A 24293-nucleotide genomic window follows, 5' to 3' on the forward strand; every position below is an offset into this window, starting at 1 on the left:
AGTCTGTTCCTGCTTCTCCTAAATGTCTCCCCCAAGAGAAACCCACACCCCAGTAGTGAGTTCCGTATGAGCCACACCCACAGAAGAAACCAAGTAGCCTGTTACGGCCTGAAATGGCCAAGGTTTAGATTTAGCTGATAGACAATGCTGAGTCTGGATGGGATGTCTGGAACTGTGGCAGCCATCTTGTGACCCAAGAAGAAAGCAGAGCAAAGACTAAGGCAGTAACTAAGAGTAACACAGTGGAAAGATCTAATCTAGGGGGTTGATGGTGTCACAAAGCCACGATAGAACCAACTCTGAAGCCAGCTAGATCTACCCTAATTGTTGAGGGTGAGAATTTAAATGTAAGTCCTCCTTATCCTCCTTATTCTTTAAGCCATTATAAGCTGGTTTTCTCTGACTTGCAGCCAAAGACATCTTAACTAATATACTTTTACAGATTTTTGAAATATAATAGACAGATAAGTAGTTGCCCATATTTATAGTGTAAGATTTGATGATTTTTGATAGATGCATATACCCGTAAAACCATCACCACAATCAAAACAATGAACATACCCTTTGCCTCCAAAACTTTCCTCTTGCCCTTTTTGTTCAGACGTCGCTTGCATTCTCTTGACAAATATCAAGGAGTAGAATGTCTGAGTAGTATGTAAGGTGAATGTGTAACTTTTTAGGAAACAGCCAGTTTTCCAAAGTGGTTGTAACAATTCACATTCCCACCAGCATTATGAGAGGGTTCCAGTTGCTCCACATATTTGCCAACTCTTGGTATGATTGATATTTTAAATTTTACCCATTGGAGTGAATCTTATTATAGTGTAGAGATATCTTATTATAGTTTTAATTTGCATTTCCCTAATGACTAGTGATGTTAAGAACCTTTCATGTGCTTATTTCCATCTAGATCTTTTCTTTAGTAAATGCTCAAAATTTTTGCACATTTTATTATTTGATTTATTTCTTATGACTGAGTTGGAAGCTTTGTTTAATGTATTCTCGAAACAAGAATATACTCCTTTCATTTAAAATTCTCCAGAGTTGTTTTGGCTAGTCTAGATACTTTGTATTTCCATATAAATTTTAAAATCTTTTGTCAGATATGTGTTTTGAAAATATTTTCTACAAGTTTATAGCTTGTCTTTTCACTTTCATAAGTGTCTTTTGAATAGCAAGTTTCTACATTTTCATAGTCTAATTTACTGATTTTTTTCTCTTAGAGTTCATGCTTTTTGTGTCTTACTTTTTAAAACTTTGCCAAACCCAAGGACACTAAAATTTTCTCTTACATTTTCTTATAGAAAGCTTATATAACTCTTACATGTCAGTCTATGATCCATTTTGAGATCTCGTGTATATTTTGTCAAATTTACCCCTAAGCATTTCATATTTTATGCTTTATTAATGATATTTTTATTTTTGTGTGTTGCCATTATATAGAAATTCACTTGACTTTTATACCTTGACCTCGCATCCTGCAAACTTTCTGAAATCACTTATTAGTCCTAGTAGCCTTTTTTATAGATTCCTTAGGATTTTCTACATAAAGAATCATGTCTGCAAATAAAGACAGATTTCCTTCTTTCCTCTCTGGAATTCTTTTTTTTTTTTTGACTGACATTATTACTCTGCTTAGAATCTCCAGTACAAAGTTAAATAAAAGTGGTGAGAGTGAATATCCTTGTTTTGTTCCTGAACTTAGGAGGAAAACACTTAGTCTTTCACAATTAGGTATCATGTTAGCTATAGTGTCCCCACAGATAATCCCTTCCCTTATCAGTTTGAAGAAGTTCCCTTTTATTCCTAGTTTGCTAAGAAGTTTAACCACGGACATTGTGGAGATTGAGTTTTGTCAAATGATCTTTCTGCATCTATTGAGATGATCGTAAAGTTTTTCTTTTTCAGCCTATTAATATGGTGAATTACATTAACTGATTTTTTTAATGTTAAATTAATGTTGCATTCCTAGGATAAACCCTACTTTATCAAGATACATTATGCTTTTTATATATTGTTGACTTAAATTTGATAAAATTATCAAATACTTTCAAAATAAGATCTTTGTATTTATCATCATAAAGGACATTGCTCTTTAGTTTTGGGGGGATTTTTGTTTTGGGTAATGTTTTTGCCTGGTTTCTGTAACAGAGTGTTATGGACTGAATGTTTGTTTCCCTCTGAAATTTGTATGTTGAAATCTAATCCCCAGTGTGGTGGTATTTAAAGGTGGGGTCTTTGGGAGAAAATCCCTCATGAGTGGGATTAGCATCCTTATAAAAGAAGGTCAGAGAGCTAGCTCTCTTTCCACCATGTAAGAGTACAATGAGAAATTAGTCATCTGCAAGCCATAAGAGACGCTCAGCGGAACCCAACCTTGCTGGCACCATCACCTCATCCTTCTAGCCTCCAAAACTGTGAGAAACAAACTTCTGTTTTTGAGAAGCCACCTAGTTTATGGCATTTTGTTATAGCAGCCAGAGCTTCCTAAGACACAAGGTAATGTTGCCTCATGGAATGATCTGTGGAGTGTTTTTATTCTTGAATTTTCTGTGATGTTTATGCAGAATTCGGCATTATCTCGTTCTTAAATGATTCACAGAATTAACCAGTGATATCACCAGCATTAGTCAAGCAGCAAATGCAAATGAGACCATGAGATTTCACTACACATCCATACAAACAGCTAAAATTCAAAAGATGGGCCATACAAGGCATTGGAAACAATGTAAAGTAACCAGAACTCTCATACATTGCCGATGGAAATAGAAAATGGGGAAAAACTTTGGAAAACAATTTGACAGTTTCTTTTAACGTTAAGTGTACACTTGCCATATGATCCAGCAATTCCACTTCTAGACGTTTAGAGAAGAAATTAAAACATATGTCCACACATTGTAAACAAATAATCACAGCAGAGTTGTTTGCGATAGCCAAAAACTGGAAACAACTCAAATGTTCATCAATAGGTGAATGAATAAACACATTTTCGTACGTCCATACCATGAAATACTACTCAGCAATTAAAAAAGAATGAACTGTTGGTACACTACAACACTACAGAAAATATTTGACTGAACAAAAGAAGCCAGACACAAAAGAGTATACACTGTGATATTCATTTGAAACTCTAGAAAAGACAAACCTATTGCCTAGGACTAGGTAGAGATGTCTGGGATATGGTACAAGGAAATTGGGGCTGTGATGGAAATGTTCTATAGAGTGGTTATATGGGTGTATAAATTTGTCAAAACTTGTCAAAGTGTGTTCCTATAATTGATGCATTTTATTGTGTATGTTAAACCTCAACAAAGCCTTTTTTTCCCAGTATTTGAGGATGTTTAACCAGCTAATGGGATAGACTGTGGTGGGCATTTCCTTGACTTTAGCTGTTACAGTTGAAGGAAGGAGAAATAGTAGAGTGGACTGTAGAGAATATTGTACTAAGAAAAGAGGCCCAGGGGTGGGAAGGGATAAATTGGGAATTTGAAAATTGCATCTCTTGAGGAGTGATGGAAATGTGAGCTATCTTAAATGTGGTGGTGGTTTCATGGTTGTATACATCTATCAAAATTCATCAAATTGTACATCTGAAATATGTATAGGTTACTGTACAGGAACCATACTTCAATAAAGGTGTTTTTAAAAAAAAAAAAAAAAAGAGGCCCTGCTGATATAGAACTCTGAAGAGGGTTCACTCTTTGAGTAAAGGTTAAGCTGAGGCTTAACTGAAGGCCCATGTGCTGGGATTCACACAGAGGCAGCACTCATGGTCAGGGGGTGCTGACACCCACAGCACAACGGCATTTCTCCGTGAGCACTTTAGAGTCTTTCCCCAACTTCGTCTGGTCTGAGTGGCTTTGAGAAAAGGGAGTTCAGTTCCAGGCCGGTGTGCCTCCACACCAGCCTGGGCGTCCCTCTGCTCTTTCTCTTCTCCGGCATGGAAGAGGTCACTTGTTCTGCCCTGCTGGGAAGATTCAAACTGCCGAACTTTGAGGCGTCATGCATATCCCTCCTTCACGAGAGGGGCGTTTTCTTCCACCCAATCCAACTTTACTTGCCCTTTAGATCCCCTTGAACAGACCATTGACCCGATGAGTCTTAATCATTGAATATCTTACTTTCAAGTCACAGTTTAACTTGGCCTCTTGGCAGAAGCTATAAAAACTAGTTTTTAGTTCAGGTGACCTAAGGCTACAGTAGACCCAAGAACTGATGAGCTGAGGAGACAAAGGGCAGCCCCTCTCCTCCCCCTGCATCGAAAGGCAGGAAGCAGGTTGTGGGAGTCAGCGGTCTCAGCTCTGGTGCCCCTGCTAGGTCTTGCATTCAATGACCTTCAATGACCTCCTGCTGCAGGTGGGGGGCATTTGCCGCTTCCAGCAGATCCAGATCCCTCTGTTGATTCTGTCCTTATCCCTGCTGTATTTGCACCACGCCCTGCAGAACTTCACCGCCGCCATCCCCACCCACCACTGCCGCCCACCTGCTGACACCAACCTCAGCAAGGAAGAAGACCTGGGTGCCTGGCTGCCCCGGGACAGGCATGGGCAGCCTGTGTCCTGCCTCCGCTTCACCTCCCCCCAACGGGGACCACCCTTTCCCATTGGCACAGCGACCAACAGCACGGGGACCACCGAGACCTGCAGTGACGGTTGGATCTATGACAACAGCACGTTCCCTTCCACCACCATGACAGAGATGAGGAGACCTGGGCCCCCTACACCCCACCGTCCAACCCCTGTGTCCCCATCTTACCAAGTCCACACACAGGCACAGACTGTGTGAACGTGACCTGATCTTGTCTGAATGTGGGAAGACCCTGGAGCTTTGAAGAGCTTTGCCGAAAATGCAGGTAAGAGAACAGGGGTTGGAGTTCTGAGAGAAGGTTATGGAATGCCTAGTGGAAAGCTGCTCCCTGCCCTCCACCTCTGCCAGAGAGAGAGGTACTGCTGCAGGAGTTTGATATTCTACTTTGGCTTCCCTGAGGGGTTGGGCAATTCCACAGGGCAGGGAGGTGGGGAGGTGGTATGGAGGAAGAGAGAAAGGAGGCATGTAGATGGTGGAGGGCAAAGAGGGTATTCCTGAGCAGGGGATTCTGGGCTCAGAGTCCTAGAGACAAAAACAGTTTCCTGACTTCATCTAGAAATAGCTCTCAGCAGCTGGGGCCAGGAGATGGAGAGCAGCCAAGGAACTAAAATGCGAAAGAGAACAGGGTTATGGGGGGTTCTTTCGTCTCTAGTGATTTAGCATCCCTCCCCCAAAGCACACACACAGCCAATTGTAGAGTCTCCCTGGCCTGCTAAGTGGTTCATCCGGCTGAAGTCTGCACTTTGTAGCTGTCACATTGATCATGCTCTTAACATCTGTTCTAGTCAATGGCCTTTTGGTTGGAAGGAAGAGAAGTTCTTTCAAACCAGCTCATGAGAAAAGGGATTTCAGGGAATCCAAGGACAGGAAACAAAGTGTATCCAGGCCTCATGGAAACTGGAATCAGAAACTGGAACACCAGAGGCATCTCTATACACTTACTCCATTACTTTCTCCTTCTCAACCCATTTCGTCTGTGTACTCACCTTGCAGGAGGACCACCAATCCCAGCTACCTCTCAGGTCTAGGGCTCACAGCCAACCAGAACACTTCTGTGTATCTTAATTCAAATTCTTAGAAAAGGTTCTGATTGGCTCAGCCCAGCACACGGATGAGCAGTGCCTGCCCCGACCCTGAAACTAGCTCAGGTGTCCACAGTCCATCTAATCATCATGCCAGGGGGCAATAAGTGGGATTCTGTGACCCACTACCCATTAGCCGGGGCTGTGCAGAGAAGATGCCCTGAGGAGGGGCTGTGGTCAAGCAGAGTCCCCAAACTTACTGGATGCAGCATCTGTCTGAAAGTGATGAGCCTTAAGCCATACTTTCCACTAGATAGACCCAAGGCAGAGAAGCAGAAGGTGACCAAGGATGCTAGTCCTCCTCCCTGTGAGGCACACAGGCATCGTATGCCATCCCCCCACCCTGCATAGCTGGGGGGAATTTCTTCATTATTCACCACTCTCAACCCAAGTTGTGAGACATCCTGGTCATCCCAGCCCCTTTTCCTTTTTTCTGTTAGCAAAAGAAATGAGTTTAAAAGTCCACTCAAAAGTATACAAAAATTGGCTCTTAGCTGTAAAGGAAATGTCCCATCTATTTATCATTTTGACTTAATTTTAATGGCACTTCCATCAGCAGTATGATTTTTCTGCAGACCGGAGAGCTGTGTTACTCCACCTAGAAAGGAAATACTTTTAAAATAAGAAATTTTTTTCTTACATTCATTAAAAAGAGCAACAAAATTTAAGCTATTAGTTGAGTTGTCCAATTGCTGCTTATTCGGGATTGCAAATAACTACAACCCTCTCAGATTTGCTAATGGAAAGTTAATGGAAGGACGCAAGGGTATTTCATAGAACATAAGGTCAAGAACTTGAGCCCAGGTTTATGAGGGAGTAGCTGAGGAGAACCAAGGCAACTGGACTCTCCATCTCCACTTCTCTGGCACTAAGCTCTCACCCTGGCCTCTCTCTGACTACATATCTGTATTCTTCTCCACTCCTCCTCCCCCTCCTTCTTCTTTTTCTCCTTCTCTCTCTCTCTCCCACTCTCTCTCTGTCTCATGATTTCTCAACTCCATTTCCACATCGTTCCAAACACAGCCCTCCCACCCTGACTTTGGGTGTCCTTACAAATCTTGCTTCTCTGAGTCGCTTTTCCAAATTTGTGAGAAAAAGAACCTGATTAGTTCTGTCCATCTCCGGGTTCAGTTTTTTCCTCTGTGTCCAGAGAGGGACAGGTTAAAGAGATCTGAAGGAACGTGAGGGGTTAGCACTCAGAGAAAGGGAAGGAGTCTGAGCAGTCATCCCATAAGGCATCTCTGGTGTGTTTTGAAGGAGCATGAATCATTCTCTCCAGAAGATGATGAGAAAGATTGTGTGATTCAGGGAGGGAGGCCCTCCTGATGCGCTTATCCCAGTTCAAGACCCTCAGCCCCACCAGGAGAGAGGAAGTGGGCTTTTGTGGGATCTGCCTAGCTCTCCTTGACCCCAGTTCTCGTTCCTCACAGTGGGACCTCTTGTGCACACACAAGACCTTGCCGCAGTTGAGTCAACCCATCTTCATGGCAGGGATACTGGCTGGAAACTTGATATTTGGAGTCTTGGCGGACAGGTCAGTGGTGAACAAGGCTGAATCAAGGAGCAAAGGCTTAGGACCTCTAGGCTAGACCCAGAGGGGAGATTGGCATCCCTGGGAATCCAGGGATGGACACAGAACTGATCCACCCAAGCCTGCCACATCTGGAAAATCTGTAGGAATCACACCACCATCCATCAGCAGTTTGCACGTCTCACCTCATTTCTATTAGTCCTCACAATACTTTTGTGAAGCCAGCATGAATGGTACTATTACCTGTATTTTACTAATGAGGACACTGAGGTTCAAGGATGTTAGATAACTTGCCCAAACTGCTTAGAAGGAAACCAAGGAAATTATGTTGTTATTCTGAGGAATGCAAATGGAATAAAAGAAAACTTTTCACTTTTCATTACTATATTGTTTGAACTTTTATGATAATTCATTACTTTTACAATTGTATAAAGTAAATACTTAATGTTTACTTTTTTTTTTAAAGTACAGTCACCCAGCTAATAAGTGGCAAAGGCAGGACAAGAATCCAGATTTCCTGACATCCTGAACAAGTCACTTTCCATAACTTCTGCCTTGTTTGTGACATGTGAGTGTCACAGAAACAAACAGACCTACAAATCAGTAAAAGCTAGGGACAAGTATCAGATTTGCCATAACTGTGTGCCCATATAAAGGTTACATAACCTCTCTTAGACTCAGTTTTTCCATCTGTGAAATGGTGGTGATGATCCTAACCTCATAGGGTTATGGTGAGGGTTAAATTAGTATGTGCAACTCAGTGTTGGTTACTTTAACCTTGACTATCTTCCAGATCAAAGACCATATGAAGATTATGGGATGAATAATTGGAGGCAATTTTCTAAAGAATGAAATTTGAAAAATACTAGAAATCTCGTAATCGTCTTTAAGCCACAGTCATATCCATTTTGCAAAAGCATAAACCTTGCAAGGTTTCCCAAAAGTAAAAATCACATAAACCAAGCTCAAAGATATAGAAAACGGACTGGTAGTTGTCAGAGACAGGGGATTAGGGGATATGCAAAATGGGTGAAGGGGGTCAAAAAGTACAAACTTCCAGTTATAAAATAAATAAGTCATGGGAATGTAATTCCAACAGGACGACTATACTTAATAATGCTGTATCTCATATTTGAAAGTCAAAAGAGAGTAGATCTTAAGTGTTCTCATCACACACAAAAAATTGTTGTAATTGTACATGGTAATGGATTTTAAGTAGACTTATTGTGGTGATCATTTAATAATGTATACAAATATAGAATTATTATGTTATACACCTGAAACTATCATAGTGTTGTTTGCCAATTATACCTCAGTTTTTTAAAAAATTACAAGAGGCTATCTCCTATCTAACAGGAGTCACCATTGATTGACAGTCACCATCAACCACACCCCAGAGCAGTAGCTCCCAAACCTTGGGAGCTTGTTAAAAATCAGGTTTCTAGATTACTTTCCAGATCCAACAGGCCTTGAGTGGGGTCAGATATCTGGATTGTTTCAACATCCCCCTATGTTTTTGATGAGAGTGTGTAGCTACCTCCCAAGAGGTATGCTGGGATGCGTCAGGACACTGGACAGTGGCACCCCAAGGCTCCTCCCAACACCAGGCCCCCTAGACACCAGCCCTCACCCAATTATTCCCCACCTCCCATCTCAGCATCTCATGGTCACATGTGGGCAGCCTCACAAGCATCTGTTAGATTGCCCAGGGCACCAAGGGTGAGACAGCAGGGGACGTGGGGTGCGGGAGGAAGCAATGTGCTCTCCAGACCCAGGTTTTCCCTTTCTCCACAGGCTTGGCCGCCAGAAAGTATTGATCTGGAGCTACCTGAAGTTAGCAGTCTCAGGGACCTGCACTGTCTTCACATACAACTTCCCAGCCTACTGCGTTTGCCGTTTCCTCTCAGGCATCACTGTGTCTGGCCCCAGCATTACCTCCTTCTCTTTGAGTGAGTGAGAGGGGACCCTGGAGAGTCAGGCTTATGGGGACTCCTCAATCCAGAGAACCAGAGGACCTGACAAATTCAAACCTCAGCTCCTTCTCTGAGTACAAAGTGGAGTCCATCTGTCGCAGTTTATCCTCACCTACCAGGATCTCTCCTGGGGTAGGCAGTGCCCCAGACAGAAAGAAATTTAGATCATGGCCTCTCTGGTGGCTCTGATCATTTGGGGAGAGAATTCACCCTAGATATTTAGGGACCATTGTAAGGATCAACTAAATAAAGACTTTGGTGGGAGTTGGTATAGCTCAGTGGTAGAGCACATGATTAGCATGTACTAGGTCCTGGGTTCAATCCCCGGTACCTCCTTTTTTTTTTTAATTGATCCAGTACCTCCATTTTTTAAAAAAATTTCTTAAAGACTCAGAGATTGGAATGAGGTTGCTTAGAGAGGCCAAACAAACTGGGAGCCTTTAATTCAACATTTTTTTATTCAATACAATTTCAAAAGGCATTTAATTTGTACAGATCCTGCACCAGGATATACAGGTGAACAAGAGGACACTACCCATGACATCAAAGAACTGATAGTCAAATGGAGGATACTGCCAAGCAGTTACAAACTGGTTTACTAAAGGCTGGGATGGGGAACATCCTGGGTGATATGGAATCTCAGAAGTGGGGTATTCAATCAGGACTTGTGGCTCCAGGAAATCTCCCCAGAAAAGGTGACATCTAAGCTCAAAACTGATTGAAAAGTGAGGCAGGAAGAGAGGGAATAAGGTTCTAGGGAAGAGTTCTAGACAAAAAGAATAGAATATACAAGGCCAGAGGCCAGAGTGTGACCCACTGGAGAAAATAAAAGTGGTGCAGGATGGCCTGAGAGTAGGGCACATTCATCTCTATTTCCCAGGTCAAACAAAGGGCATGGCACAGAACGGTCAACTCTAAATGTTTATTGAATTAAAATAAGTTGAAGGAAGTACAGAGGGAGTGGCTGTAGGCGGGTCAAAAGAGGTTTTGGGGAATGTTGGGCTTGGGGACACTGAATAGGAGCATGCCTGGGAATTCAGAGCCTTCCAGCCCATCCCCTGTTCCACACACCCACTGAACCTAGCCAGAGATCAAACCACCCTTCCCTTACCCTGTGAGGGGCTGGTGGTCCAGTGTAGGGTTGAGCTCAAGAAAGGAGCCCTTCTACTCCAATGTGAGGATCCTTTTCCATCTGGAAGTGACTACCTGCCCCCACCCAAATTCATACTTACACAGCCCTGAGTTCAACCTGAGCTCTGCTTTTCTCCCCAGGTCTGGAGTGGCTGCCCATCCATGCCCAGCCAAGTCTGGGCCTCCTATTAGGATTTGCCCCCACCACAGGCCAGCTCTTCCTCGGTGGCATGGCTTATGCTGTGCCCCACTGGCGCCACCTACAGCTGTTGGTCTCTCTGCCCTTCTTTGTCTTCCTCATCTGCTCCAGGTGTGTGAGTAGGATAGAGGGTTCACAGTAAGTCACAGGTGGGCATAGCATCTCCTAGGACACCCTCACCTTGCCCCCTAGTTCTAAGCAGATCAAAGCAAAAAGAATTAATGCTCAGACTGATAGGTGGGGAAGACCATGGCTACAAAGGGGCAAGACATATCCCAGGTCTCCCAAGAAGATAGCAGTGATCCTTGGAGTAGAACCCATGGCTCCTAATCCTCAGCCCAGAATTCTTTTCACCCCTCCAAGATATCTTCCTGCTCTGGTCTGTGCCTTTCTCAGGAAGCCACAACTCTGTCAATCCAGGCTGAAGTTATGCCCACCCCCACACCCCACCTATAGGTTCTTCATTGAGTCTGCCCTCTGGTACTCCTCCTTGGGAAGGCTGGAACTCACCCTGAAGGCCCTGCAGAGAGTGGCCCAGATCAATGGGAAGCAGGAAGAGGGTGCCAAGCTGAGTGTGGAGGTGAGAACCCCAGGACCTTCTGTGATACCCTACCAGGGCTCTGCCTGCCCCAACCCTCACCCTAGAACCCAGGACATCTGGTGCTCCCTGGGTAGGAAATGAGGGAAGGGGTCCCCAAGGGAACCCAAGCCCTGAGCCTCGTCTATCCAAGCAGCTACTCCAGATGAGTCTGCAGGACGGCCCGACCACAGGCGGAGCCCAGCCCTCGATTCTGCAGCTGCTGCGCAACCCTACAGTCCGCCGGCTCTTCCTCTGTATTGTGCCACTGTTGTAGGTCCATCCCCATTCAGATAGGAGACAGACTGATGGACAGATAAGCAGACTAAGAAAACAGGACAAGCTGGGTAGGTGGGAGGCTGAGGGAGGTCCCACAGCCACTGGAAAAGGACGCCTGTGCTCTAGAGGCACAGGGGTCCCCCATCTGTCTGGAGAAAGCCCAGCGGTCCCTCCCATCCTGAGCTCTGAGCTCAGCCAAGTGGCCCCACTGACCTTGTGAAAAAAAAGCAGCAGCTAATCCCAAAAGCTAAGGCCCTCTTTTTTTTTTTTTTTTGCAGTTGTAGGATTCGGGGCTCTGGCTTCTCGCTGGCTATCAGCTGGAGTGGGGGTTTCCTCAGCTTCTAGGGGCTGCTCTCCGTTCTTCACATGGCTCTCCCACTATGGCTGCCCATTTCACCATGCCAGCAAGGAGAATCTCTAGAGTGGGTCTGCTAGCAGGGGGCCACCCTAGAGTCTGACTGCCACCATGTCTTCCTAAATACTGTGCAATATGTCCCTGGCAACAGGGTCATTTGCAGTTGACAAAAGTATAGCTATGATCTCACTTGATTTGCATATTTCCAAAATAGGTCTGAAGGAAAACTTAGAGATAATCCATGTTTACAAGGCGATATTAGGCAGTAAGGATAAGCAAACAAAAAAATTTAATGATTTCCTAATCCTGTATTTCAGAAATAACCACCATGAACATACCAGTAAATGTCTGTTCAAACTTTGACTGTTTTCACCCACAAGAAACATACACACAGTAATTTACATTATATATAGTTACAAAAATTCAATCATACTCTTCCTACAGTTCTAGAATTTTTTGCCCTTAATATTTCATGAACATCTTTCTAAATCAATAAATGTAGATCCACACAATTGACCTTGTATTCTCACTGATTCCACTCCTTCCAAGAGGGCTTCATACTCTTTGGCTGTGGCAAGGGGCTGGGTGAGCTTTGAAGGCAGCAGTTTATCACAGTGATGAGCAACTCAAGCCGACTCATGAAAAGCATCCTGTTACCAGTCCAGGTTGTCTCCATGCAATGGTACTGAGAGATAGGAGAGGTGGGGCAATTCACAGCCATGTGGTTTATTTGTGCTGGTTGCTCCCATGTCAGCTGCAGAAAGAACAAGCAGATGCTAGAAATTCCAGGGCACATAAGTTGAATATATTCCCTTTATCCATCACGCAGGTCCTCCACCATATTATTTCATTCCTGTCCTCCCCACAAACACCTCCCAAACTCTACCTCCTCATTTCTCTCTTCTCTTCCAGACACACACATACACACAAACACACACATACATTAAAAAGCACTGTCTCTTCCTCCTTATCATTTACACATTTCCAAGCATCTTGTGCCCCAGGTTTTTATGGGTGTTATTGATGGAGATGATTATATTCATCCAGTTGTACTGACTGAATGTCTTACCTTTTTAGCAACAAAACATCATACACAAAATATGGCCAAACACGTTAGACCTCATACAGAATCTCTTTTGAACATTTACTATACATATTACCTTTCCTGGCAGCTTCTCCTTATATTATTATAATGAGTTTTCCCCACCTCCAATCCGAACTCCACTTTTAAAGAATACATAGCATTCCATAATTTTGTAGTTTATTTTACTAGTACCAGTGTGGACAAACAGGTTCTTTCCAGCTCTTCTCAGTTATAAACAAGTATCTATATGCACACTTTCCCCATGCATCTGTCGTATAACCCTGGGATCAACCTTAAAAATGTGTGGGGAGGGTAGAGCTCAACCAGCAGAGTGCATGCTTAGCATGTAGGAGGTCCTGGGTTCAATCCCCAGTACCTCCATTTAAATCAATCAATAAGTAAACCTAATTACCTCTCAACAATAGCAAAAAAAAATTTTTTTAAAGAAACCTTAAAAGTGTGCTTACTGGGCCAAATGTATGAAACTATTTAAGGCTTTCACAAATATTGCCACCTACTCTACAGTAAAATAACATTTTACAAAATTACATAGGATACCCTCATCAACACCAAATACTACTGCTCTAAGAAATAGAAAAAGTACCTTGCTATTTTAATTCACATTTATTTTGTTCTGGAGAAAATTGGACATTTTCTTCGTATAATTTTAATTTGTTTATAACTTCTTTTTTTTTCCTGTTCACATTCCTTGCCCATTTTTTCTTTGTATTGACTTGTTTAGAACCCTCTTTTACATTAAAGACACTAACCCATTACCATATAAGGTCAATATTTTTGCATTTGCATTTTAAAATCTATTTTTTAATTTATCACTTTTTCAGAATGAGAACTTTGTACACCAGAAATTAACACAATATTGTAAATCTACTATACTTCAATTTTTTTTAAAGAGAACTTTTATTGCTTTCTATAATCACATCCATCTATTTTTTTTTTAAATTTATTTAGGTTACTCTAAGTATAAAACTATTCACCTAGATTTTCTTCAGACATGTTCATTTGTACTTGTTTGTGTTTTTATATTTTATCATATTCCATCTGAAATTTAGTTGAACATACAGTAGGGAGTAGGATTCTGTATTTTTTCTTAGATTAGTTAATTGTCCCAAACCCATTTAATGAGTGGTCCAACCTTTCCTGGCTGGTGTGAAACATCACCCTCACCACATACTGTTTCTGAGCTCCTCAGTCCTGTTGACCTGTCTGTCTGTTCTAGTACCAATACTATTCTGCTCAATTCTTAAATATGGAATGGTTCATTTTCTTCTATGGACAGCTTCTCACTGTGCCTTCTACCAACCTTGAGGCAGGACACTACAATTCAGCGCATCTTTAAGAAGCAAAGCTGCCCTACAAAGTGTAACTAAACATTGTTGATTTTAGGAAGACTCCATGGGAGATGGAAGGAATGTTATATCACACACCACACAGCCAAAAAACTTAATAGTTCTCCCTCAAAGCCATTCTTGGCTAAGTCATTGATTCTTCCCTATTCTCTCTCCTGACACTTCTTCTGCATAACCTCTAAAATCTCCTCTTAAGAATTCATCTCTGGCTGTAAATCTGCATACATCACTCAGCAAAGCAAAACTAATGGCATTAAATGAATCCTTCTTTAGTATAATTTATCATTTGTTACTTGAGCAACCCTGTGAGGACAGGATCTCTCCAAAACACCCTTTCCCAGTGCAATCAACTAATCAAAGCGTGCGTTTATCAAAAGCAGGGCCCTTAAGGCAGGGAAGTGGGAGGAGGGAAAGAGGACCTATTACAAAGTAAAAACATTATTTTCTCCTAGGTAACTGTAAAACGTAGTTTAACATACAATACATAATATTCTAATTTTTAGAATTAAAGGAAGACTTTCTTACCTGCATTCAAAATATAAAAACCCCGCTCATAGGCCTAAAGGAAAAAACTGATGTGACAGCAGTTTGCCAACTGTAATTGCTACATGGACGTGGCATGGCTATTACCCAAAGTGTATCCCCTCTGCTTCTGCCCTAGGTTGGTACACTGTTTCAGCTTCTTTGGCTTGTTCATGAGTCTGCAAAGTTTTGGGATCAACATCTACCTGGCCCAGGTGCTGTTCACAACTGTGGACCTACCATTTTATATCCTGGGCTTTCTGGCCACCAAATCAATTGGCCGCAGGCCTACCCAAGTAGCCTCCTTGCTGCTATCAGGGATCTTCATTCTGACCTGTGCAGTGATACCCCTAGGTGAGCATATGCCCCATTACTTCTCCTGCCCTGACCCTTTCCCAAGCCCAGCTCCCAATCTGGTCAAAGCCAGCTACCTAAAAGGGTATGAACGACCCAATGCTCCTCCAAACCTTTCCCAGCACTTTATCATTCTCTTTTCCTTCCAGATCAGATATTCCTCCGCATCACAATGGCCACATTAGGAAAAGGCTGTGTGACTAGCTCCATGAACTGCATCTCTATGTACACAGGGGAGCTGTACCCCACAGTAATGCAGTGAGTGGGGTATTGGGGAGGAGTCCTGGAGTGGAACAATTAGGCCCTAGAGCCAGAAGTTTTCCAATCAGAAAGTGCACAAAGGTCAGTCAACTACTTTTAAGGCAAGAAAGGAGAAAAAAATACAGAAATGGGCACAAATTAAAGACAAAAAGTAAGATGGTATCAATAATTCCAAATATATCAGCCACTACAATAAATGTAAATGGACTAAACCTACCAGTTAAGAGGCAGAGATGTTCTAAGCCGATTTTATTTAAGTTTAGTTCATGCAGTTTACAAGAGACACATCTAAATTGTTAGACCATGAAAATCTTAAATATGGAGAATTAGAAAAAGATATACTAGGCAAATATTAACCAGAAGAAAGTCAGGTAGATATAGGAATCAAAGTAGACCTTAAGACCAAAAACAGTACAATAGTAAAGAATATGGCTCTGGTGTAAAAGGTAGCTAGTCCAAATCCTCAGTCATCTTACCTGTAAAACACAAATAATAGTAATAATACCAGAAATAAATTAAATAAAAAATAAGATATAAAAAAGAGGTTCAACAAAACAAAAAGTATATCTTTGAAAATATTGATGAAATGGACAAAGCTCTGGTAATAATTTTTAAAAGACTTGACATGAATAAATATTAGGAGTAAAAAACTGAACTATAGATCTAGAGTAATTACAAAGATGCAAAAAATCTATAAACAAGTCTATGCTGATGAATTTTAAATTTAAATGAAATTGATTAATTCCTTAAAAAGATACTATAGGAAAAGTAATCCTAGAGTAAATTAAAAGTCTGAATAGTAAAACTTAAACTTGCCTCAAAGACTGTATCAGGCCCAGATCTTAGTATAGGTGAGTTCCAACACAATTTTAAGGACCAAATTTTCCAATGTTATATGAATGCTTCCCGAGAAAAAGGGGGAATTATCTCAACATTCATTCTGTGAGTCCAGGTAATACTGAAATCAAAGAAGGATAGTTGTGAAACAAAGATTCCAGGCAATATTACTCATAAACAGACACAAAAATCCTAAATAAAATATTAGAAAAATGAATCCAGTGATGTATAAAAAAAGATAATACATTATGACCAAGGAAGAGTTGATCTCAGGAAAGCCAGGGTGGTTTTACATTAGAAAATGTATTAAGATCACCACAATAATAGATTAATACTCCAACAAAGCAAAAAAAAACTTTCATAAAAATTAATATCCCTTAAAAATAGTCTTAGTAAAACAATAATAGAAAAAAATTTAACTTAATATGGAACATCTACCAAGAATCCACAGCAAATATTATTCTTAATGGTGAAACATTAGCAACATTCTCTTTACACTTGGGAACAAGACCAATGTACCTGTCATCTCCTCCCCTATTCAGCATTGTCCTGGAGAATGTGGTCAGTGCCTAGGATAAGAACAGCAAATAATGGGAATAGGACTGGAAAGAAAAAAATCAAAACTATCACTATTTAAAGAGAATGTAAAAATCTAAAGTTATTAGAAATATTAAGTTTGGCAAGGTGGCTGGATACAAAGGCAGTAAATAAAAGATCAATTGCATTCTCTACTCTGCTAAAAATTAGAGTTTTTTCAAATTCTTATATCAAGAAAGCTTTTAAATTATACTGAAATGTATTAAAGAAAATGTAAATAAATGTATTACGTGATGGATAGGAAATCCCATAATATATCAACTCATAATTGGCATAAGATGATATTAAAATGTCAGTGATTCCAATACTGATTCATAAATTGAATGCAACTATGATCACAATCCCAATGGATATTTTAAAGAAAATGGCAAGCAAATTCTAAGATGTATTAAAAAACTGCTATGGGCCAAATATAACTAAGGTACTTTTTTAAAATGAACAGAGTGGAAAGACTTGCCCTACCAGAAACCAAGACATATTATAAACTCTTATTATAAAATTGTACTAATTAAGATGGTGGATTCTGGAGCAGGAAAGAACAAATTGTCCGTTGGAAAAGAATAGCAAACCCAGAAACAAACCCACACATTGGAAAAACTTGCAGAGGAAGCACTGCAGATGATTGGCTAAAACATGGACTATTTAACAAATAGTACCAGGACATCTACTCACCCATATGGGAAATAAATAAAATGCAATTCATATTTCAACCTTAAAGGAAAATTAATTTCTGTTGAAGAGGGGAGGATTTCTGAAGACATAAGAAAAGGCTAACCAAAAAAGGAACATTGATAAATTTTTCAACTTTGAATTTTTTTAATGCTGACCATTTGTTTCACTACAAACAAGGTGAAAGAAATAAAAAGAAGGTATTTGCAAGTATTTGTGTATAGCATTTGTAAAGAACTTCTGGAAATCCATTGGGAAAAATGGACTTCTATTTTCATTAAAATAACAAAATAACATTGGCAATAACCCCAAAAAAGAATAAAGTATTTTAAAATACCCATCAAAGAGCTGGAATGAGAGTAAGGGAAAGCTAGGGCAACCATCTAAGGGAAATTAGAAACCCAGAGAGGTAAGCAGAGCATCTGGGCACCAAAGCAAACACTACTGTACATAGTGAAGAAAGTTATGTGTGTTCTCTCTGACCTCAGAATCAACTGTTCAACACAGTCCTGGGGTGTTCCTGGACAACACTGCTCTACTAGGGAAGAAAAAGAAATGAGAAATTTAAAAGAGAAGTGTTTAAAATATTATTATTTAGAGACAATATGATCATCTACCTAGATAAGCTAATCAAATAGACAATTAAAATGAATAGAAGAGCTCAGCAGAATGCTGGATACAAAATCAAATTACCAAGATGTTAACAGCAATAACCCGGAAGCTATAACCTAGAAGCAATAATACAGAGAAATCACCTAGAAAATAACCTAGAAAATCTTTTAAAACTGAAGACACCATTCAGAATAACATCAAAAGCTAGGTGACATCAGGAAATTAACATAGGACACCCAAGACTTCCATGCAGAAAATTTTTGAAACCTTTTCAACATTACAAAGAGTATCTTAGGAAATGGAGATAAATTCCACTCTCTTGTTTAGAATGACATAACATTATAGAGATGGCCACCCTCCCCAAGTTAACTTAAAGAAATTTATAGAAATTCAACAGAATCTAACCAGAATTTCAATTAGATCATTTTTAGGAGCTCCAAAAATTTATTCTAAAATGTATGTAGAAGAAAAAAGGCCACAATTGCTACTCAGTTCTGAAAGGGAAAAACAAAGAGGAGAGTTTCACATTACCATCTATTAGACTAACAACAAAGCCATAGTATGTCTATAGCTTTCTTGGTGCAAGAAGAAATGAATAGAATTGAAGAGAGGGCTTGGAAACAGATAGGTAGAGATGGAGATGAAGGGGGAGGAGAGAGGGAGGAGGAGAGGGAGGGAGAGGAAGAGAGAGTTATGACAACTATATAAATGTGATATCGTAAAGGATTTCTACTTATTGAAGGACACAATGGACAAATTTAAAAGACAGATGACAGATTGGGTGGAGATATTTGCAACATTTAAGACGGGCAAAGTTCAAATATTAAGAATACACATGATACTCCTACAAGTCAACGAGAAAAAGAAGGAATCCTAGTAGAAACATGGGCAAAATAAATAAGTGGGTATTTTAAAGACAATGAAACCCAAAAGATTAACTACATAAAGAACAAGATCGTCACTTTGCACACATTAAACCGGCAACATTAAAAAGCTGGATAATGCCAGGTATTGGTGGCCTCAGGAGAACACAAGACCTCTAAATCCCCACATGACCCACATGCACCACTGGTGGGAGTGAGAAGGTGGTGCCACCATTCTGGAGAACAACTGGCAACACACACACACACACACACACACACACACAGAATGACCTAGCAATTCCCTTCTCGGGCCTTATCTTAGAGAACTCACAAAGGCTCCTAAGGATTCATGTACAAGCACGTTTGTGCAGTGTTGTTTGACGTCACGGCTGATAGCAGCAATCTAGATGTTTAGGTAAACCATGGAGAGATGCACACTGTGGAGTACTACACATCAGCATGGAAATATCTTTAAAACAGAGAGCTGAATGCAATGAGAAATAGAATGATCTACCGACTACCATTTAGGTAAATTAAAATATTTGCGCACAAAACAATGCACATTTTACAAGAACATATCCAAATAAAAAATCCACATTAAACACAACAGAATAGTTGGCTTTGGCAGGGAGAGGATTAGGAGTGGGGAATAGTGATAAAAAGGAATAAACAATTAAGGAGGGAATAAGGGGACATTTCAATGACCAACAATAATACAAGGTGGGATTCATGAACTGAGGGTTATGATTAACTTAACCCTCAACACATAAAGTTTAACAAAAGTAGAAAAACAGAAATTGACTGGGTATCTACATTTTTTTAAAAAATTTTTAATAGAGGTACTGGGGATTAAACTCAGGACCTAGTGCATGTCAAGCACACGCTCTACCACTGAGCTCCACCTGCCCCCTTAGGTATCTGCTGTAGATATGATGATCAGGTTAATAGGGCAGGTCTCCTCGGTAAAGATCAAAGGTAAACAGTAAGGCCTTAATGAGGAAACAAAGGGACAGGGTACAAGATAAGAACTGGGTAGGCAGGGACCAATCATGCAGGGATTTAGAAAGAGATCAGATTTTATTCTAGCATGATGAGACATCACTGGATAGTTTTAAGCAGAGGGTGAAACGATCTGAAAGGTCATTTTAAAAGATCACTTCCTTTTAAAAGATCACTTTGGCTTCCTCGTGGAGCATAGGCTGGGGATAGAAGGCCAGGGCCAAGAGTAGAATGTAGGGCCACCAGTCAGGAAGCTACTGCAATAGCACAGTCAAGAGATGAAAATGGCTTGGCATGTGGTTCTAATGAAGCTGGTGGGCAGCAGTTCTAAAGATGGGAAGGAGGGAACTGATTCTGAATGTGTTTTGGAGGAAGAGCCATCGAAATTCATATTTTGGATGTGAGGAAATAAGGGAACAGGAGGCATCAAGGACAATTACTAGATACTTGAGCTTGAGCAACTGGGTGGTTAGAAGTGCCCTGTGCCAGGATAGGGAAATCTGAGCAAGAGGCAGACTAGGAGGTAAAAACAAAGCATTCTTGACCACAGAAAATCTGAGGAGCCTTTTAGACACCCAGAATGGAGATGTCAAGGAGGAAGTTGGATATAGCGTCTGGAGTTTCAGGAAAAGGTAGGTTGGGGACGTGTTCACAGTCATACAGCAGGTTTAAATTGGAACTGGAGCCCAGGCTTCCTGATTCTGAAACTGTTTGCTTCCAACTTTCCTACTAGCCAAGGTAAGTGCAAGCATTTGGCCCTGTAGGGAACATAAAAAGAGAAAATACCATTGGCAGGCAGAGTTAGGGTACCCACAAGCCCCAGTGGCCTCACCGAGGTGCTCTTCCTCCCCACAGGCAGAGAGGTGTGAGCGTAACAATCACCTTGGCCAACGTAGGCAGCATTCCGAGCCCCCTGGTGGACATGACCTCTGAGTTCTACCCTTCCCTGCCTCTTTTCATCTATGGAGCCATCCTTGTGGCTGCCTGCCCCATCACTGTCCTCCTGCCAGAGACTATGGGGCAGCCACTGCCCAACACAGTGCAGGACCTGGAAAGAAGGTAAGCTGCACCCTCCCCTCCCCTCGCTACCTTCAGAACTACAAGGACCTCGCAGCTCCTTGATCTAGCCCCATTTGACAAAAAGACAAGACTCAGGGGCGAGCAGGGACTTACATGGGGTCATTCGGCTGGACTCTGGTGGAGTCAAGGCCAGAATCCAGGCCCCCTGCCTCCTGGTCCTGTTCTCAGAGATAGACTGAGTTCCCTAGAATCCTTTCTGGGACTGGTGGCTCTTGGAAACTGTGGGAAATCTGGACACAAAGTGGGACAGCTGAGTACAAACACCTAAAAAGGATCCCCCAACTCTACTCCCAAACCCGGCTTCTCCTTCCCCCATAGGCGGAAAAAGAAATCAGGGCAGAAGCAGCAGGAGCAGCAGATGGTCCCGCTCCAGTCCTCCTGAGGGCTGGGAAGGGGCAGAAAGTGGGCGAAACTCCTGCATCTCCTGGACATCCACACCAAGAGGAAGAACGGAGACATGGCAGGCGGGGAAGGAGGGAGGGACCACTACTGGACCTGTGGTTCCAGAGGAATGCTTCCCCTGGGCACCTCAACTCCTAGCCAGACCCACCCTATCATTTCATTAAAAGTAGTGAGGCACAGCTTCTCCCAGTGCTCCCCTCCGGCTGAAACACAGTGGTCTCTTCACATCAGCTAACCCTCGGTTCAAAAACTCATGCAGTGATCTTCTACATAGAGAATCCAATGGCATCTGCACAAATGCTACTACAATTAAAACAAGTCTAGCAAGGCTGTGGGTTATAAGATCAATATGTTAAAAGAATTATATTTCTGTATGCTAGCAATAAACAACCGGAAATTGAAATTGTAAAAAGAACACCATTTACAGTAGCATCAAAAAATATGAAATATTTGAAGATAGTAAAAAAATCAATGGTTGCCCAAGGCTCAAAGGGAGGGAGGGAAGATGAATGGGGGGAACATGGGGGATTTTTTAAGGCAGGACAACTATTCTATATGACACCAAAATATCATTATGTGTGTCAAAATGCTCGATAACCTACAAGATGAGTATTATTATTATCCTTAGGCTGAGGAAGTTCATGAGACACAGCTAAGAAATAATGGTGCCTACACTTGAACTCAGCTGATTTGACAGAAGAATTCATGCATGTACACACACACGCACACCGTGCTCCCACCTTTCTCGCCATTTTTCTCTGTTCCCGTCAAGTCCTTCTTTTAGTTACAGTGAAAAACTTTGTGCGTCTTGCTCCCCTCACCTCCCTATTCAGCCTTACCTAGAAGTGGAGAAGGGACTAAATGAATGCAGCCAATTCCAAGGCTATGAATCTCTTGCCCCTCCCTGTGGCAGGTGCAAATATCTGGAAGCAAAGGAGAAGAGAAGCAAGGGGAGAAGAACGCTGAAGCAGCCTAGTGTCTGCCCTCCAGGCCAGGCCCTGGCTGCAGGAGTGCAGAGCCACCTACACCTGGGCTCTTGTCCAGAAAGTTCAGCCTCCCAACTAACCCAGGCTTTCCTGCCAGACCACAGGCTCTTCTGTGACCTGCCTCCAGCAAGCCTTGGGTTGGCCGTGATGAAGCCCAAAAAGGCAAAACACAGCAAGAAGAGTCACTGAGCTCTGGTCTCATCCTTCCATCGCTCAGGCCCTTCCTCCTCCTTAACCCCTGCCTGCCTCTCCTGGGATGGCAGGAACTGGGGAGACCACACGGAAGAAGGATGAAGGATGGCATGATCAGCAGTCCAGAAAAGAACCCAGGATTCCTGGTCCTTGTACCAGTTCTGGGCCAGGCGGTGGAGGCGATGAGGAGCTCTGGCAGGGCTGCAGAGAGGCAGGAGCTGTGGCTGCCCCGCCCAGAAAGCTGACAGTTCATCCAAGCTTGTCTACCCACCCCAAGGCCTGCTCTGGCCTCTTCCGGGGCTAATGGGACTCTACCCTGGACCAGGGATCCTGGCTCCTGCCGCATCCAGACACACGCACATACTGCCTCAGCGCCAGGGCGGGGAGTGGGGGCTGGTATGATCCGCACCTGGCTCTGCAGCTGCTGGGGCGAACGTGCAACCTCAGACTCAACATGCCAGAATCCCATTGGTCCCTTGGTCCCGGTCTCTTTCTAGACCCACCCCTTAGCCTTGGCCCTGCCCCCTGACATCTGGCCCTGCCCCCTCACTCTGCCAACCTAGCCTTCAGAGCCCCGGAGTCTCGGAGTCGGCCCCGCCTCGCAGCCTCTGCGCGGTCCCAGAGACCTGCCCGCAGGTTCGATCTCAAGGCCCCGATCACCTGGCCCCACCTCAGCGGGGAACGCGGGGACCCGCGCAGCCTTCTGTCTCAGCTCCTCCACCTGCTGCACTCTCCCCTTCCAGGTCAGATGATGTTCGGGGACGGTCCTCACCTGAGTGAGCCATGTGAGTGCCCCTTCCCCCACGCAGCCCCGCCCCTGTGCCCATGCCCCCCCCCCCCCCGGCCTTTCCAGTCTCCCAACCCAAACTGCACAACCACCAAGCACAGGGTTTCTGTCCATTATCTCACTAATCCTCCCGGGTTCCTGTGGGACAAGACCTGCTACCCGCATTTTACAAGGAACATCTTGTCCAATCCCTGGGCCGGGTCTCTGTACCTCTTTTTCTCCCTGGACCTTCCCAGTGGTGTCGCCATCCGGCTCATCCTTCCAGAGTTTATGAGCCCACGGCTGGGACTAGGATGAAGTGCACTTGAAGTGCTCCTGTCTTTACTTAAAAGTTTGATATTTTGTTCGTCATGGATTTTTTTTTAATTAATTTGGATTTTTTAAATACTCCATGTCTTGATTACTGAGGTTTTTGGCACCCCCTGAAATTTTGCACCTGAGGGGAGTACTTCACTCACCCCACCCTAGTCCCAGCCCTGCCCTGCACACACACCTTCCTCAGCTGCCCACTTCTCAGGGGACATTCAGAGCCTTTCATGATCTGGCCCCTGCCAAGGTCTCTAGGCTCCACTCTCTGTGCCCACTGCCCCAGGCCCCAGCTCTTTGTATGGTCTCATCATCAACTTTATCTTGCAGAAACCCGACGGTTTGTTTACTATTACTGGGCAAAGATAACAGTAGTGCAAAGTCCTCTAGTAAGGGAAGTGCTCGGCATGTTCTAGGAACAGCAAGACCAGTGTGGCTGGAACAGAGGAGTAGGAAATGAAGTGAAGAGGGGAGGAGAGGCTGATCACATGGAGGCCTTCCTTAGGATTGGAGCTTTACTCTGAGCAAGATGAGAAGTTGATAGAGCATCTTGAATGGTGGAAGGATACGCTTTGACTTATGTGTCAAAAAGAACCTGTTCTTATGTGTTGAGAACAGACAATACATGAGTCTGGGTAGAAACAGGAAGACCAGTGTGGAG

The 24293-nt window shown here is 42.7% G+C and overlaps 1 protein-coding gene across 3 annotated transcripts; it reads left to right on the forward strand.

The window, feature by feature from the left end:
* The first annotated feature begins 2249 nt into the window (after positions 1-2249).
* LOC105070153 (solute carrier family 22 member 6) lies at positions 2250-21540 on the forward strand. 3 transcript variants are annotated; one of them, XM_074371866.1, is made up of 10 exons: positions 2250-4696; positions 7098-7203; positions 8995-9149; positions 10446-10614; positions 10960-11083; positions 11238-11353; positions 14827-15041; positions 15191-15299; positions 20735-20938; positions 21278-21540. In XM_074371866.1, the coding sequence occupies exons 1-10, from the start codon at positions 4330-4332 to the stop codon at positions 21339-21341; spliced, it is 1629 nt and encodes a 542-aa protein (XP_074227967.1). In that variant the 5' UTR covers positions 2250-4329; the 3' UTR covers positions 21342-21540. The 3 variants fall into 3 exon arrangements, with proteins under 3 accessions (XP_074227967.1, XP_074227966.1, XP_074227965.1); XM_074371865.1 differs by lacking the exons at positions 11238-11353; positions 15191-15299 and having other exon boundaries at positions 2305-4356; positions 4444-4696; XM_074371864.1 differs by lacking the exons at positions 11238-11353; positions 15191-15299 and having other exon boundaries at positions 2314-4696.
* Positions 21541-24293: the final 2753 nt, after the last annotated feature.

This window comes from Camelus bactrianus, chromosome 10 (assembly GCF_048773025.1).
Source record: "Camelus bactrianus isolate YW-2024 breed Bactrian camel chromosome 10, ASM4877302v1, whole genome shotgun sequence".
Classification (NCBI taxonomy): Eukaryota; Metazoa; Chordata; class Mammalia; order Artiodactyla; family Camelidae; genus Camelus; species Camelus bactrianus.

Excerpts from the sequence above, each read along its gene's own strand:
- LOC105070153 (XM_074371866.1), top strand. The coding sequence starts at position 4,330 with ATGACCTTCAATGACCTCCTGCTGCAGGTGGGGGGCATTTGCCGCTTC. Across the intron at positions 4,697-7,097 it reads CCCTTCCACCACCATGACAG|AGTGGGACCTCTTGTGCACA; the intron begins AGATGAGGAGAC and ends CTCGTTCCTCAC. Across the intron at positions 20,939-21,277 it reads GTGCAGGACCTGGAAAGAAG|GCGGAAAAAGAAATCAGGGC; the intron begins GTAAGCTGCACC and ends CTTCCCCCATAG.